The sequence below is a fragment of the Dasypus novemcinctus genome, chromosome 5 (genome assembly GCF_030445035.2).
Source record: "Dasypus novemcinctus isolate mDasNov1 chromosome 5, mDasNov1.1.hap2, whole genome shotgun sequence".
In the NCBI taxonomy this organism is placed as follows: Eukaryota; Metazoa; Chordata; class Mammalia; order Cingulata; family Dasypodidae; genus Dasypus; species Dasypus novemcinctus.
Window position 1 is genome coordinate 119,425,625 of NC_080677.1, and position 18,179 is coordinate 119,443,803.

The 18,179-nt window shown below is 43.1% G+C and overlaps 1 protein-coding gene across 1 annotated transcript in view; it reads left to right on the top strand.

Annotated features, from left to right (window-relative positions):
- Positions 1 to 4,629: 4,629 nt before the first annotated feature.
- The window catches only part of TBXAS1 (thromboxane A synthase 1), a 195,041-nt gene continuing 181,491 nt past the window's right edge, over positions 4,630 to 18,179 (top strand). Inside the window, exon 1 of the mRNA XM_058297468.2 lies at positions 4,630 to 4,863. Within this exon, the coding sequence (XP_058153451.1) occupies positions 4,775 to 4,863 (89 nt within the window). The 5' untranslated portion in view covers positions 4,630 to 4,774. The remainder of the gene's footprint in view (positions 4,864 to 18,179) is intronic.

Below are 18,179 nucleotides of genomic sequence, written 5' to 3' on the forward strand. Positions count from 1 at the left end.
TCCGTCTACCACATGGGAGGCCCACGGTTCAAGCCCCGGGCCTCCTTGACCCGTGTGGAGCTGGTCCATGCGCAGTGCTGATGCGCAAGGAGTGCCGTGCCACGCAGGGGTGTCCCCCGCGTAGGGGAGCCCCACGCGCAAGGAGTGCACCCATAAGGAGAGCCGCCCAGCGCGAAGGAGGGAGCAGCCTGCCGAGGAATGGCGCCGCCCACACTTCCCGTGCCGCTGACGACAACAGAAGCGGACAAAGAAACAAGATGCAGCAAAAAGACAGAGAAAAACAGACAACCGGGGGAGGGGAGGGGAATTAAATAAATAAAAATAAATCTTTAAAAAAAAAAAAAAAGAGATGCCTTTTCACCAAAGGTCAGTTGCTGGTTGGGAATCCTGGACTCCTGATATGTGGTGAGACAAAAGGGTGGCATTCCATCTGTGTTCTGTACTTGTTGGTGTCATGGTAGTCCTCCAGGCTGCTTTCAACCGGAGCTCACCTGTGGGTGATTAGTCACGTGGCAGGGCTCATCTCTTCAGCTTTGAGCTGCTCTGTGGGCCTAGCCTCTAAGGGCCCTCTTTCTGAGCCTCTGTGCTCCTCTGATTTCAGCCTCCGGCCTCCAGCCTTTGCCATCTCTTTCAGCCTCTTGGGGTTTGTCTTTCTTCAACTGTAGGTAATCTTGGAGTCCTTTCTCACATGGCTATTCTCTTTCTCTGTGTGTTTTTCTGCTTTCAGTTTTCAACTTATATAGGACCCCAGCAAGAGGGCAGTGACCTAACCCGGGTCATGCCTCACTGATAGAGTCCAATCAAAGACCCTAAAGCAATTTAACCAAATGTGATCTAATCAAGGCCCCTTAACTGAATCTAATGCAATCAAAGGGACCAACACACACACACAGAAATGGATTAGTTCAAAGAACATGGTTTTTTCTGTGATTCACAAAACTGCAAACTGTCATGGAAGGATATATACTAATTTGTCAACAGAGTTTATACTGGGAGTTGGGATTATAGGATATATTCACCTTCTATACAATTCTGTATAGTAGATTGTTTTTAATAGATGTTTTATTAAAATAAAAAGATCCAAAGAAGAGTTAAAGGCCTAATATCTAATTATGGTAAATATCATGGTAATAGTCTGTCCTTCATCCTTGAAAAATCCTGGCCAGAGTGCCCCTCAATTGTGTCATGAATATCAAAACTGTAATCCACCCTTAATCATGTTACTCTCCCAGTGAAAATCCTGGTGATCTCATGACCCTTCTACTCCATTCTGGTTAATTTGCTGTCCAGAGTTCACTCCGTATTATCTTGACTCTGAGTTGGGAATAGAAAGGGTGTGATAATCTCTCTGCTGCACTTATGGCATCCACAAATAATAAATTATATAGTAGGGGCTCCAAAAATCTTATTTGGAGGAATGAATAAATGAATTCAGTGTCACCAGGAAGGCCGGAACCCCCTCAAGGAAGTTGGGCATCTCTGACCTGGCCACTGACATTCTAAGGTATCTTCAAGAACTGAGAGGGACCTCTCTCAGGTGCTTGGGTGGCAGATCCATGAGATGAAGTGAGGGGATGTTCTAAATCAAGAGCATGAGAAGAGAGGCAGAGATCTGAGTGCTAGAACTAAACAGCTATGAGCCTTTGTACAAGGCATTTGCACTTCCCTTTCTAGGTTTCAGTTTCTTCTGTAAATAAGATTTGGGTTTGGTCAACATTTCTCAAAGCCTGTTCCTTAGAATTCTATATCTGGGATATGTCTATTCATATTCCTTAAGGAGGGTTTTGTGGTCAAATACACTGGAAAATGCTGCTCTCTTTCTATCTTACTGTCAGAGATTCACAGTGCACATTAGCAGGTTAAAGTACCTGAGCAGTCTGCTAGTAAAGAAGTATACTTTTGGATACTGACAGTAGCATTTCTCACATTTATTTCACCTCAGAATCCTTTTAAGTATTTTTTTCTGAGAATCTCTCTGATACATACACCAGACTAAAATAACATATGAGGTCCCTTCCAACTCTCTGAATCTGTGGACATCTGTGGCATAGCTCCCTCCTCACCAGCATGCTCTCATCCAAGGTCACCACACAGCAGTTGCTTTAAGGGAAATCACAGTATTCCAGATGACTCTGTGTATTAGTCAGCCAAAAGGGGTGCTGATGCAAAGTACCAGAAATCGGTTGACTTTTATAAAGGGTATTTATTTGTGGTAGAAGCTTACAGTCACAAGGCCCTAAAAGAGTCCAACTCAAGGTTACTTCCTCACCAAACTCCGTTGCCACCTGTTGAAGCAAGATGGCAGGCAACATCTGCAAGGGTTCAGCCTTCCTTCTTACTCTTAAGGCTTCACAGTCCCAGCTTCTTCTGATCTCAGCTGCAGGCTGGCATAAAGCTTGTCTATCTCCCTGGGGCTCCTTTCTTTCTGGGCTCAGCTGCTCTGGTATCTTCACAAGGTCCGCTGTAGACTATCAGGCACATCTCTCTTCCTGGAGCCTCTACCGTGTCAACTGAGCTGTCTCCATTCCTCTGTTCTTCTCCCATGTGTTTACTTCTGTGTGAAAGTCTGTTTTATTAGCCCAAGAAGGCTGGGACTCAATGCTGAGTTACAATCTAATGATGTGGTTGAATCAAAACTCTAATCTTAACATAATCAGGCATCTAAGCTGAATCTAATATAATTAAAGGGTATCATGCCCAGAGAAACAGAGCAGTTTATAAACATAACCAATATCTCATTTTGGAATTCATAAATAATAACAAACTGCCACATCCTGCTAAAACACAGCTCTCTGTAGTGAGAGGATGCAGGGAAACTTTAACATCTCAGTTACTGATTAAATAGGACCAAGGAGATGTAAAATACGGTGGAGGAAGGCGAAGTCTGAAAGGGCTCAGCTAGCGCTTTGGGTCCAGGTGGGTTGCTGCAGTTGGGGGACAGCTAAATAAGAATGCAAAATAGGGAGGTAGACAAATGGTCAGAAAAAAGGGGAAGGGACTCGGATATGTTTTGTGTGGTTCACTATCTTATTTGTGGCCATAACTCATCCATTCTTCTAAGTTTAAATACCATCTGTGTTGATGACTTCCATGTTTGAATATAATCTTTTGAGTAAGAGAATGGAGTGTGGGGTCATATAGCCAGTGCCCCAGTTTCTCCTTCCATAAAATGGTATTATTAATGAACTTTGCCTCATTGGGTTGTTTATTGATTACAGGAATGAACACATATGAAAGTGCTTAGAATAATTTCTAGCACTTAGTAAGTACTCAACAATTGATATTATTATTATTACTGGTTACTCTACTCTGGTCCAAGCATCTTCATCTCTGGATTAGATGACTGCAGTTGTCCTCTAAGTGGCCTCCCTGTTTTTTCTCTTGCTCCCTTCCAATTAATTCTTTACCTGCAGTCAGAGCCATCTGTAACAACGATAAATGTGACCATAATGAAACCATTAAGTGGCACATAAAATGAAACCCAAATTTCTCACTTTGGCTGTGCGTTGGTTGGTGTCTGTTGATGACCCAGACTCTTCACACTTTCTCCCCCCAGCTGACGCACTGGCCTTCAGCAGTTCCGGTCTCAGCATTTCCCACAATACATTGAGCTCACGCCCACCTCAGAACCTTCATCTCTCTTACCCTTTTTCTCAGAAAGCTTGCCTCAGACTGTACATAATGAACTCCTCTTCAAACTTCAAGCTTCAGCTTAAGCCTCCCTCCTCAGACAGAATTTCCTCACCACACACTCTTTACAGGCCACCTCAATCACAGTCCTTTGTTCATAACTCCCACACCACTTTTCTCAGCTTGTAATTCCTTATTTTTTTTTACCTGTTTATTGCCCTCTCTCCGCCAGGTAAATTCTCCAGGCTCGGGGATCATATCTACTTTCCAAATACTGTATACCCAGGGCTTAGCACAGACCCTGGCCCCAGGTCATGTTGACTGAATAGATGAATGTTATGAGGAATAACGCCCCTCATACACCCTCCCCATTACTAATAAGTAATAAACTGACTAATAAGCGGTAAATGATTCAGTCTAATTTAGTCAGGTAAACTCGGAACTGGAACAAAGGACACACGCATGAGCCTGTGGATATGCCTTTAGACATTTAAGAAATCCTCCAATTTCTGATGAGAGCATTGGCCTGAGGCAAGATCTTTGGTCTGTTCTAACAGCTAGTCACCAAGGACTCTTCTGACCCCTGAGGGGTCCTTAGGCCTTAGGGACTAAAGAATTTTTGGGGATGGATGTTCTCAATGCAGCCAGCATTTTCCATCAGGCTGATGTGTGGCACCAAATTTTTCAGGCATGTTCCGAGTGTCCCATGTCCCATACCTTCACTTTTTTATGAATGATAATGATTTTTTGGAGGCCAGTCTGTTTTCTTGAGGACTGTTTGTCAGAGTAGAAATTGATGTTTTCAACCATTTCCGTTTTTTATTTCTCAGCAAACATGGGGCCAGTTTTGCTGTTGCTTTCTGGGAAAGTTAACATAAATGTTTATTGACAGTACAGTCATCAAGAAAATAAAGTTGCTGATTCATTGCCTTACACTGAACCCTTTGTTTTTCCCTCCTCTTCCTTCCTCTTTATAAGGAGACACTCTGAGGAAAGAGCACATTTTTAGAACCATCTTGATATAATGTGCTTTTGGTTGCCTATTTTCTTCCACCATCTGCAAATTGTGGTTCCTGTAGCGGCAGGGAGGATCGGCCTCACTCTTCCCTCTGGAGGACCACCACTCTATGGTCTCTGAGGAACAATGGAAGCCTTGGGTTTTCTAAAATTGGAAGTGAACGGTCCCATGGTGACAGTGACCCTGTCAGTGGTTCTCTTGGCCCTCCTGAAATGGTAAGTGCAGCCAGCAAGTTCCAATTAACTAGGGACTGTGGCAATGTCAGAAAAGCAGCCCTGGACCTTTGCTGGTGCTACAGTGGCATATGTGGGACTGTGTTTTTCTTCTTTTCTAATCTAGAGGGAGTAGAGTATTAACACAGCTTCAGAATTAAAAGCAAACAGCCAGGTTAATCTTTTGCTAAAATATATGAGATTGAGGTGTCAGGAAAGGCTCATGATTCAGTGACTGAGAATGCTACACATAATTAAGTTTGAAAGAGATGGAAAAAGAAACAAATTGGAAAGGCATTAGGCTTTGGTGAAAGTATTTTCTCATACCCTGTCATATCTTCTCACCTCATTTTTCTAAGATCCTCTCCCCATGTTGGATTTACAGCAGATTTAACCTTTTGGTTCATATTACATTAAAAACAGGAGGAAAAAAAGACATAGGAGCTGTCTGGAAAACATGGGCCATTTTGTGGAAAATCATTGACAGGGATTTCTGTAGGTTTAAAGACAAAGTGTTGGAACTAATTTCCTAATTTCTAACATTTGATAGACGGGAATGATTTGTACAATCTTAACTCATGCAGTTCCCACAAAGTTTGAGACCCTGAAAGGGTCTTGAAAATTGAACTAAGTTTTGCTTCCCTGTGGTTTTGTTAATTCAATGGGAAAATGTCCAAAGTCTGACTCTGTGGTTTCTGTAGATTGAAGGGCCCACAATAAGTTCCATTTGTGCACATTCACCCTGCCCATTAAGCTTATTAAGAGTTACCCACTCTAAAAAGCACCTGGATTTAGGTGACTCTGGTTTTGTGAGGGAAAAGTGGAAAAAATAATGGAGAACTCGAGTTTGAACAGAATTTCAATTTATGTTTCCAGTGGTAATAAAGCCTCCTCTAGATTAATAACTGGGAAAGCACTTTGAAAAGCATCAAGCATTATGCAAATGTAAGGTATTATTCTTTTGGAATTTGCATAGCTGAAAGTAGAATTTGTGTTTGATGTTCTGTGATGATGAAATTACTTCTTGGAAATTGGCTCTGAAACCCAGCTTCAGTCCCAGTGCTGTTTTGCTTTTTAACTGGTTTAATTATCTTTTGAACTTTTCTATCTCCGTTTAGCTAATTTTCCATTGAAACCATGCACATGCAAAACCACAAATGGTAGCCATCTCCCTTCCCCCAATAATCTGGTCTCAACCCCTGTCTGTGTTCAGAGGTGTGCAGGCATAGAGCCTGACACATAGTTGACTAGCTATAATCTGTGACCCAGAGGTAAAGGAAGATAAGTCTTTAGTGCTTCATATTTATTTTAAATTTCTTATTAATATACCTATTCATATTAATTTCTCATCAAGAGCTATGCTCCAACAGTGTTTCCCAAAGCGTGTTCCTCCAGGTGGTCTCATAACGTTTATGTTTATAGCATAAACTTGCCTTCATTTCCTAGGGCTGCTGTAACAAGATACAACAAATTACATGACTTAAAACAACAGAAATGCATTGTCTCGCAGTTCTGGAGGCTAGCCATCCAAAAACAAGGTGTGGGTAGGGCTACGCTCCTTTTGAATTCCGTAGGAGAGAATCCTCCCTTGCCTCTTCTAGCTTTTGGTGTTTCCCAGCAAACCTTGGGGTGCCTTGGCTTGTAGATGCAGCGCTCCAATGTCTGCCTCTGTCTTCAAATGGGGTTCTTCCATCACATGTATGTGTGTCTCTGTGTCCAAATTTCCCTTTTCTCACCCTAATCCAGTTTGGCCTCATTTTAATCACATCTTCAAAGGCACTGTTTTCCAAATATGTCACCTACACAGAACTGAAGGTTAGGACTGGAACATATCTTTTTGGATAACACAACTCAACCCGTAATAATGGCTTTTCTACATTTTTGTTTCTTTTTCATTTCTGTATTCTCAATGCCCAGCTCAGTGCCTGACATATAGGATGGCCTCAATAAATGTTTGGTGGATGAATAAAGGAATTGCATAAATTAATGTTGCTCTCATCATAAAAAAGGGTGTGTGTCCTGACTGATAAGCTGCTGTAAATGGGTGTTTATAATGTGCATGGCAACACTTCCCCATTTAGCAAGGCAGCTGTGCACTTGAAATTTATTCTCAGGGCCGTATTAATAACATGGCTCAAAGACACAGAAATTAAGATAGAGGCATGAAGCCAAGGTCATATATAGGAAGTGAGAGCTGACTTCCATTTGATATTGCAAAATATTTATTGATCTCTTAACATGTGCCAGGCACATATGAGGCCCTGGTCCCAAGTTCCAGATAGGGATCAGGTATTCAAGGCAGGAGGAGATGTGGAAGATTAGGGATTGAATTCATCATCTCGAAAGGATAATGCTGAAGGGGAGAAGGCAACAGGAGATGGTGTTGTTGGTCCTGGCTCTGGTGCTCTTGGGTCTGTCCCCTGATCTGGGCTCAAAAGACAACCATCCTTGGGTTCTCAACCCTTCTCTTTGGGACAAAACTCTAGGTAGCCAATAAGTAACAGGCATCAGCTTGAATAAGGCAAGACCTCCTTCCCACTCCATTTCCCCTGGAAGAGAGAGGAGTTCTTTAACGTCACTGGAAATGTTTCCCTTTAAGGAAAGCTGAAGAGTGTAGAAACACTCACTGCCATGTTGAACCTGAGGAGAAATTGTGGAGTATCCTAAAATTTAAAGGCATTAGTCCTTCCTTTATGAGTTATGGCTGCTATTCATTGTCATTTATGAGGGACACCAAGATGATTTCTTGTAAGTTCTTTAAGGGCAAGGGGCTGGTCTCATATCTCATTGCAGTCCCAGAAACCAGTCCAAGGCATAAATGCTTGGATAACATTTGACTGAATTTGGTGAAGTTATGGAGTACACATTGCTCAGCCTAGCACCCAGCACCTAGGATGTGGTTCCTACTTTCCTCAGCAGCTTCATCTCCCCCAACCCCCCACACCCCAGGCTGTGGACATATGCAACTATTTGCAGTTCTGTGAATGGTCACGTTGTCACCTGCCTCCTTGCCTTTGTGCTTGCTAGGCTCTCTGACTGGAAGGTCCTTCCTCCTCGCTTTCCGTCAGCACTAAGCTCAGGGGAATCTCCAGGGAAAGCCTCTCCCGTCTCCCTGGTGCACTTAAGCATGTACAAGGCCTCTTTCTGTGCTGTATCTCTCATCATGCCTCTTTCTCTTACATGCCTAATAAATACTGACAAAAGGCTAATTCCAGCCTCTAATCTCTGCTTGTGCCCTCCTTCCTCTTGTCTTCCTCGTAACCTTCACATTTCAATGCAAATCTTAATTCATTTGCCCACAAATGTGTTGGCTTGGGGATTTTTTCTTAGGGTAAAACTTACAGTTCCAAGGCTGCAAAATATCCTATTCAAGGCACCACAGAGATGCTTTCTCACCAAAGCCAGTGTAGCATTGGCTATGGTTATGAATTCCAACAATAGATATTGGATTGTGTTTGTAATCTGGTCTGTACCTGGGCGTGATTAAGTTACAATTAGGGCTTTATTGGGCCACATCATTACGGCATAGAGTCCCCACCCCTTGGTGGGTGGGGGCTCACAGATAAAAGACATGGCAAAGGACAGAGTTGAGGGTGTTTGATGTTGGAATTTGTTGTTGTTGTTTTTGAAGATTCATTTTTTATTATTTCTCCCCCGCCCTCAGTTGTCTGCTTTCTGTGTCCATTCACTATGCATTCTTCTGTGTCCACTTGTATTCTTGTTAGCGTCATGGGGAATCTGTGTCTCCTTTTGTTGCGTCATCTTGCTGCGCCAGCTCTCCATGTGTGTGGCACCACTCCTGGGCAAGCTGGGCTTTTTTTGTACTGGGCGGCTCTCCTTACAGGGTGTACTCCTTGCGCATGGGGCTCCCCTATGCAGGGGACACCCCTGTGTGGTATGGCATTCCTTGTGTGCATCAGCACTGTGTGTGGGCTGGCTCATCACATGGGTCAAGAGGCCCTGGGTTTGAACCCTGGACCTCCCATGTGGTAGGCAGACACTCTATCCATTGAGCAAAATCTGCTTCCTGATGTTGGAGTCTGATGCTAAAGCCTTAAGCTGGAGCCCCAGGAAGTAAGCTCACAGAGGAAAGATAAGCAAGCCCCAGGAAAGAGGAACCCTGAGCCCAGGAAGAAGCAAGTCCTGGAAAGAGAGAAACCCTGAACCCAGAGAGAAGTAAGACCCTGGAAGAGAGGAACCCAGGAAGCCTGAACCCTTGCAGATACCAGCAGCCATCTTGCTCCAACATGTGAAAATAGACTTCGGTAAGGGAAGTAACTTCTGCTTTATGGCCTGGTATCTGTAAGCTCCTAGCCCAAATAAATACCCTTTATAAAAACCAACCAATTTCTGGTATTTTGCATCAGTACCCCTTTGGCTGACTAATACAGTCAGCTACTGGTGATCCTGGGGTCCTGCTATGTGGCGAAGCAAAATGGCTGCTGATCTCTGTGAGGTCCCTGCCTTCCCATCCAGAATCCACTGTTTCCTGGAGCTCAGCTGTGAATAGCCAGGCATAGGGCTTGTCTCTTTCTGGTCCTTCTCTCTCAGTCTCGATGGCTCTGTTTTCTTCTGAGATCAGCTGTGTACTATCAGGCATATGGTTCGTCTCTTCAGCCTTGTTGGCTCCATGAGCCCAGCCTTTTAGGGGCTTCATGCTTAAGCTTTGGCTGCTAGCAATCCTTGAGTCCGCTCTTACATGGTAGGATCAAAAATGGCAGAGCTCCCTTTACTGGGTCTCTCCCTGTGTCTCCATTTATATCAGACCCAACAAGAAGGTGGAGACTCAACCTGAGTTACACCTCACTGACATAGTCTAATCAAAAGAGTCTCACACTCACAGGAATGGACTAGTTCAAAAACATAATCTTTCTCTTTTTGGGATTCACCAAATTCAAACTGTCACACCCCCTTTTCCAAAAGTCTATTTTATTTGTGGTTTGTACCAACGAGGTGTCCACTTTCCTCATTCCTGCAGGCATACTGTTTTTGTATCTCCACTCACCTTGTAGAGCAGAGACCATGGGACATACTTAACAAAGACTTCTTAATGATTAAACATTTGTGTAAATTTGGAAAGAAGAAGATAAAAATGTTAGATTCATTTGAAAAAGAGACAGTAAAAAACAGGCACCGAATATTTTCATAGTTTTCTCCAAACTGCATTTGACACTATTTATTTAACCATTACCATTTAAATTGAATGATATGTGGCTGAGCAGCATGAACTGGCGTTGAAGAAGATAAGAGTGGCTCCAACAGGGTTGGAGATGAAGCAAAGGTTGTGGACTATATTAACTAGAAGTTCATGAAGCACATGCTAAGTGATTAACACACATGACAAAAAAAAATTAAACTCACTTTTCTGTCTAAAATTGCTTGAAATTCTTATTTCTGAAAGAGATTTGATGTACAAGAAATAAGTTGTGCAGGGTGAATATTGCTGGAGGCAGTCTTAAGTACTAGTACATTTATACTTTCAAGTAACACCTAAGAACTGGCAGCTAGATTCCTGTCATAGAACTTTTTTTCTTTTTTTTTAAAGATTTATTTTTTATTTATTTCTCTTTCCCCCTTTCCCCCTTCCCCCCAGTTGTCTGCTCTCTGTGTCCATTCGCTGTGTGTTCTTCTGTGACCGCTTCTATCCTTATCAGTGGCGCCGGGAATCTGAGTTTCTTTTTGTTGCGTCATCTTGTTGTGTCAGCTCTCCGCATGGGCAGCGTCATTCTTGGGCAGGCTGCTCTTTCTTTTCACGCTGGGCGGCTCTCCTTATGGGGCGCACTCCTTGCACGTGGGGCTCCCTACGCAGGGACATCCCTGCATGGCAGGGCACTCCTTGCACGCATCAGCACTGCACATGGGCCAGTTCCACACGGGTCAAAGAGGCCCAGGGTTTGAACCTCGGACCTCCCATGTGGTAGGTGGACACTCTATCCATTGGGCCAAGTCTACTTCCTGACCTTTTTTCTTTCAGTGGTGAGATTATAGGTAATTTTTATTTCTTCATTCAGTTTTTTGCATCCTCCATATTTCTTTAATGTGTGTCATTACCTAACAAAAAAGAAAAGAAAAAAAAACTTTAATAAAAAAGAATGGGAAATTGCTCCTGTCTAGCTGTCTAATGGCAAAGAGTAAAGCAGTTTCATGCTTCGGGTATGGAGGTTTGAGGACAGTCATCTCACTCTTTTTACCAGTGGAGGAGAATGCACAGGAGAATCTGGAGTAATGGGAGAGCATCTTGGCTGATGAGGAAGTGAGAAAGGTAAATTGTGCCTCTTGCATTAAGTAGCTAAACAGTCCAAATGGGTAAATTTGTGGATATGGCTGAGGCCGAGAAGAGTTGTTTTGGGAAGGTGGGAGGGCTTTTGATGCTAAGCTGCATTTGGAACTCAGGAGCTAAAGACCCAGAGGTACAAACCAACTGGACATTGAAAGAGAAGTCATGGTGAGTTAGTGTTATGATCAATTCTCATTCTAAGACCAGGTTAAATTAAAATGTGATAAGGTGATTATTAAGATTTAAGATTGTAATAGAAAAGTCCATCATTGTACTTGGAATGTGATTTCTCAGAGAGCTTGCTTTACATATGTGAGTACTGGAGTCTCATTCTAGATCCCCATCTGGTCCCATATTTAAAGTAAACCATTGGTATGGAATACGGGGAACCAAGGTGAGAAATCTTGAGCTTGTCAAAGCAAAAAAGGCACCTGGGTAGCTCCTGGTACAATCAGAGGTAGAGGAGAAGGGGTGTCCAGTTTCAGAAATGTGATTATTTGCAGACTGAAGATCGGTTTGGTCACTGTTGCCCAAAATATGTTTCTAAAAGTGTTTGGGAAATTAAGCATAAGCTAGGCCCTTCTGAGAGATGCATAGCATATCAAAGGCACTGAAAGTTTCTGCTGTGAAGATACCTATTTTTCTTTATTTAACCCAGTGTTTCCCAAGCTTACTTAAGTAATGCTGCAGGGGCCATAGTGGGAAGGGCAATCAAGACAGGTTTGAGACTAGCCGGACCAGTTTCCTGGAAAAGGTGATTCTGTGCATTGGCAGCCAGACAGCTGCCCACCTCGGAGGAAATGCAGGGGCTGCTAAACAGTGGAACAAACCATTAAAATGACTCCTTCATAAGCTCTGTGGCTCCAGGGGTTAATGTCTTGTTTACTTCATGACATTAAGTGGCGTCTAAAGGGCAAGAGTAGGGCTGATGTGTAGAAATCCCAGAGAGGCTGGCTCCAGTTCATCACCAAAGTAAACAAATAACCACAGCTGTCCACAGGGCAGGGACGGCAGCCTTGGGAGGTTGTGTCTCTCAAGAAGGGCGTTGAAGTGGAGGCCATGGCCACTTGTCAGGAACGCTTCAGGGCAGCTTCCTTTGTGGTGTGGGCAGTTAAAGCAGAGGGCGACCGAGTGCCTTCTAAACGTGGACCCATGGATGTCTACATTTACTGATGCTCTGTGGTAGATTGAATTATGTCCCCCACAAAGACAGGTTCACATTCCAAACCCCTGGTCCTGGGTACTCATTTGTAAATGGGATCTTCGAAGATCCTATTAAGCAAAGTCCTTATAAGCAAAGTTAATTTAGACACACAAGCAAAAGCCACAGGAGGAGACCGGTTGTCATGTGACAGAGGCACAGATCGATTGCCACCAAGACACCAGCAGAACACAATAGACTTTGGAGAGGGCAAGGCTGCTGATGCCTTGACTTTGGGCTTCTGGTCTACAAGTGGTGAGCCAATGAATTCCTGTTGTTTGAGCCAACCAGTTTGTGGTATTTTGTTACAGCAGCCTTGGCAAACTAAGATACGCTTTTAGCATGGGCAAGTTGGCACTGAATCTGGCTGCCATTAGTGAAAAGCAAGTCAGATTAAACACAAGTGAAGCATTAGCTATTGCGCGCCGTCGCCCCCCCCCCCCATCCTAATCATCCTCAGGGCGTCCCTATTGAGTTGAGATAGTGTCCTGGAGTTTGGAGATATTTTCAGGAAACAGCTTAGGAGCCTCACTGAAGCTTCGTATATGACTCCTGCTTCTTCTGGAGTCAGGGATGGCTTTGGGAAACAGATGGAACTTGGGCAGTTCCTTCAAATGCAGATAAGAAATGGCTTGGCAGAAAAGAGGAGGGAGCAGATTTCAGGTGGGGAAGAATCACAGGCAAAGGTAACTTCATAGCTCTGTTAACATCTGGTGGGAAAAAACACTGAGTGTGAGTAATAGCAACAGTTTAGAAATACATTTTAAAGGCTGTGGATAATTCCCAGTGCTCCAGAACAACTAGAGAAGGATGCATGCTATTTTCCTTTTTAATTTTTCGTATTTTTGTCTCGGATATGATGGGAACTCTGGTTTAATAACTCTGTGATGAGCTTGAAGATAAAATTGAGCCTGCTTATGAAAACTAGGCCTGCACTTCCTTGCGGATCATTGTCACAGAATATTATTTTTTGTTTTCTCTCTTTTCAATAGTTATACACAATATCCCTGTCCTTCCCTTCACTTTATTGATTTTCCAGAATGAGAGTACGAGGTGTGACTATAAAGGAATGTGAAGGATTATTTTAGCATACACACCAGAACTTATACATCCAAATGAATTTTATGACCTTCAAAGGCATTTTCCTGATAGGCTAAGCCCTTACTGCAGATACCCTGGTATGGGGAAACACATTCTTAGAACTTTTCTTTGGAAATGGCCTTTGGTGTCTGGATCCAGTTTTTTGAAACCCCTCAAAGCAATCAATCTTAAATTTTGTAGAGAATGGATTAATTAAAACAAACGAACAAACAAACAACTCAGATGTTGGCAAATAGGTGATTAAACTGGATAATTTTATTTCTGATCCAAAACAAGGTCTTATTATAAAACAATAAGGCTTGTTATTGTTTGCTTGGAGGCTTATCAACCAGCTCTGAAAGCCTGAGAATTCTGCTGAGGGGCCACACTCCCCGGGCATAGGAATTGGTTTGTTTTTTTGTAAAAAAAGGAAACTACAGCAGTAGTCTTAAGACTTATGGTCATACTTTCTCTTATCTAGTAAGGAATTTTGGCTTCTGGCAACATCTACTCTTTAGGCAGAGAGGAAAGAAGAATTTCATTTGCTCTATAAACAAAGCAAATCATCCTCTTTATGTTTGTGCCTCACTCACTGAGTTGCTTGAGTATATGTTCTGTCCTGCTTTACCCGGGAGGACAGAGGTTCTTCCAGAAAATAAAGCTAATGAATCATCCCCTTCCCACCAAATGCCATAGTCACATTGCCATTGAGGGGAAATGCCCCACCTTTAGTAACTTCCGTAGCACAAGTCGTGACTTGGTCCTCCTTGCAGGAAAACGCGTCCACCGACATGGGGCGAACCTGGGGAGAGAAGGGCCAGAGGCAGGTGCTCATTCCGTTGCTTGGTCGGTGCTTCCTGGTTTATCAGAAGTGTGTGAAGTTGCATCACTTCCCGTGGATAGGGAGGGTGGAGCACTGAGTGGGGAGATGCCCTGGAGCCCTTGGCTTGCTGCGCAGTCTCCCAGCTTCCGCGCAGTGCCTGGTGCTAAGTCATGCTGCGGGGTCACCCTACACCTCAAGTGTGCCCCTGCAAAGGGTGCTTCTTAGGTTTTGTCTCAGCAACAGCCAATTCCTGGATGGCCGTCTCAGAAAGGACGGCCCTCTTTTCCTCAAAGGTATCCAGAAAAATAGTGTCAGAGATGGCCTGAAAGCAAAGCCACCACTACAAATAGTGGCTTCAGCCAAACCCCTGTTTCTGGAGCACTACACAAGAGACAAACTGCAGAGAGCCAGCGCCATGAACCCACACGAGTGGCTGCCTCCGCGTTCTGATCTGGAAGGTGCCCTAAAATCCCTCCATGGGCTTCCCTGCTGCCAGCGCGCAATATGCATTTTCTTCTCTCCACCCTTTGCGCATTGCAGACCGCGCTGCCCAAATGCGTGCGCCTCTCTCTTGAACTAAATCCCACCCCTTCTTCAAAATCTTGTCCAAATGTCACTCTCCTGTGAAGGTCTCCTTAACCAGGCTAGCCCTTGGTGAGCCCTGCCTCCTTGAACTCCAGAAGCATTTTCTGTCTCCATCACTCACTTGACACTAGGTCATTTTATTTTTAATCCATGTGTCCTACCTTTCTAACCTGACTATAAGCTCCTGAGGGCAGAGGCTGACTCTTACGTTAATGATTACCTTCCTGGTACATGGTAGCTGCTCAGTAAAGGCTAATGATCATAATCATGCCTCAGGTAACTGAGATAGGGATACTGTTTCCAAATGATTGCTGTTATAATGTGTGTGTATGTGTAGGGGTGGGTAAGGTCCCTAGTGCTAGAATGTCTTGTGCGTGGCTTACTGAAAGAGTAAATGTTACTTCTTAGCTCATACACTGATTGGATGCTGAAGGTTTACCAGGCTGCATGTGCTGGTTCTTCCTTATTGAGGTGCCGTGGATAGCATTCCCATGAATTCATTAAATAAATTACTTGTCACATTAGATATTGAAGAGCAAGACTCTGTGGCAAAAAGAGGCTATGAGATAGAAGGCAGGGTAAAGCTATTTTGAAGATGTGGTATTTGGGGTTACAAAAACACTCAATGTCTGAGGGGGGTGTCCTGACAACGGTGTGGGGTGGGGCGGAGGTGGGAATGGGAGCTATCTGACCCCAGAAGGAGAGGCTCCAAAGGAAAACACTTCCTGCTTCTCAGTTCTATTGAGCACTAACCCACAGCTTTCAGCCATGGTATCTAAACTGGTCTTCAGCATTCCTTGTTTATATTATTTTCCCCATTGGTCCCATGTTCTATTGTCCAAACAACAAAGTGTATTTAAGCAATGACTGATTGGTTGATTTTTGTATTTTAATTATTCAAAGACAAGCTGATTGGAAGACCTTCCAATGAGAATAGCTGAATGAGATAACCAGCATTACTGTATACAGTTATAATTCCACTCCAAAGCAAAGAAACTTGACATTTTAGTTAACCTGCGCAATCTTATTCGCAATAAATGCATAATTTACATTAGGCTCTTCGAAATGTCAAAATTATCTCATGTACCCCCTTCCTAATTTCACAGATCCCATCTCCTCATCTCCCATCATTTGTGACAGGCGCTTTGCTGTCCTGTGTTCACAGTTCCCTCCGTAAACCTTGTGGTTTACCGTCACCACCCCTCTGGCACTTTCCTTCCCTCTGTTGGGACACCCTTCCTCCTTTGTTCAGGTGGGAAACTCTTCTGCATCCAGGAAGCCTCTTGTGTATCTCCTATGCTCCTGCCCCCACATCTGGAGCCATTACTCTCTTATCACTTAGACCTGTGTCCCCCAGGAAAGGTTGAGCTCTCTAAGGACAGGATTGGGTCTTACTTGGCTCTAACTTTTAGTGCCTATCATGGTGCCTAGTGCACTTAATAAATTTATATTGGGTAATGTGGCAGTTTGATGTTGTTTGTGAAGTCTAAGGAGAGATATTGATTATATTTGTAAACTGGTCTTCTGGGCATGGTACCTCTGTAATTGTATTAAATTCAGAGGTTACTTTCATTTTATTAAATCAGTATTGGGGTTTTGTTTCGACCATGTCATTAGGGCATGCGGGGTTGAGTTCCCGCCCCCTTGGTGGGCTATATAAACAGACAATCACAATCACAAAAGTAGATACACAGAGGAAAAGAGAACTCCGTAGACAGAGCAGAGGCTTGGGGAAGAGATGAGCCATTTGCCTGATAGTCTACAGCTGACCTTGTAAAGAGACGGGAGCAGCGAGCCTAGAAAGAAATGAGCCTTCCAGCCTACAGCTGAGATCACAAGGAGCTGGGACCACAGAGCCTTAAGAGGGAAAAGGAATGCTGAACACTTGCAGACATCACCCACCATCTTGCTTCAACACAAGGCAACAGACTTTGGGTGAGGAAGTACCTCTTGTGGTACCTTGAGTTGGACTCTATAGGTCCTTGCAACTGTAAGCTTTTACCCCAAATAAATACCCTTTATAAAAGTCAACAGATTTCGAGTACTCTGCATCAGCACCCTTTTGGCTGACTAATACAGGTAATAAACACTCAATTATTTGTTGAACTGAGCTGAATTTAAAAAGATAATGTAGAGGATTTCATGTGGTGTGTGCTTGGCATATATAGACACTGGATACATCTTAGTTGCTATGAATATTATCATAGAGAATTTCCACTCACTTTCTGGCTGCATACTAGTGCAACCAGCTACCACCCCACTTGTTATCTAGCCCAAAATTTCATTGACTTGAACTCTGTATTTTGAAAAATATTTTGTTTTTCTAAATCAGACTAGGCAGAGATGTGGGTTGATGTTCTTCTCTGAACTATTTATGAAGGAAAGGATTGCTAAACAAAATAATAGTGCAAAGGAAAACAAACTATATGCAAGCTCTTTAGTAGCATGTCAGTTCATCAATTCTGCTTCTAAAAAAGCACTACACTCATTCTTGGCTGCCTTTTCCCCCTGTGTACTAGTTCAGAGCTTGGACTTTAGAGCCAAAGTAGCTGGGTTCAAATCCTGGTTAGCCTCGTGACCTTAGGCAAATGATGAAAAGTCTGTGGGTCTCAGTTTCCCCATCTGTAAAATAGGGATGTAATAGCATTTATCTATAGCATATTGAGAGGCTTACAAGAGTTAAAACACTTAATGAACTTGCAGCAGTGCCTGGCACTGTGTTCAATAAAGATTAGCTATTATTATTATCCTGTAACTGCAGGCTTATACTCAACAATAATTGTTTAGATGCTAGGCAGATCTAGTTTTTAGTTTTTAAAATTATCATTCTTATTTTTCATATGATCTTCTGGAATGCATTGACGTGAGAAGTGAGGAGAGCTGTACTTCAAACAAGTGGCCTTTTTTTAGAGTGATTCTGGACTTAAACCATTATATAGCTTTTGACCTTGAACAAGTATGATGAGGTTAGAAAAAGGCCTACTGAATCTAACAGCTAAGAGAGTCTCTTGTGATACTGGAGATGGTCACGAAAGATGTGATGGGGATAAAAGTCAGAATGCAGCAGGTTTAGAAATGATTCGGAAGAAAAGTAATTAAAATAAAGGTTGTTTTTCCAAAGGGCCAGAGATATCATCTACCTTTTTGATCTTCAGTTCCAGGCAGTAGAATGGAGATAGTCATCCTTTTCCATCTCCTTGAAAGGGAGCTTGAACATTTTATGAATGATGAACCTTATATCCTCATATATTAGTATTAATCTATTGGTGGCAACTCTTTGCCTCTTAGTCGTAGGTGCTGAAAAATTAAAGAAAATCTATTACTGGAAAAGTGCTCTATAAATCAAACTTTAG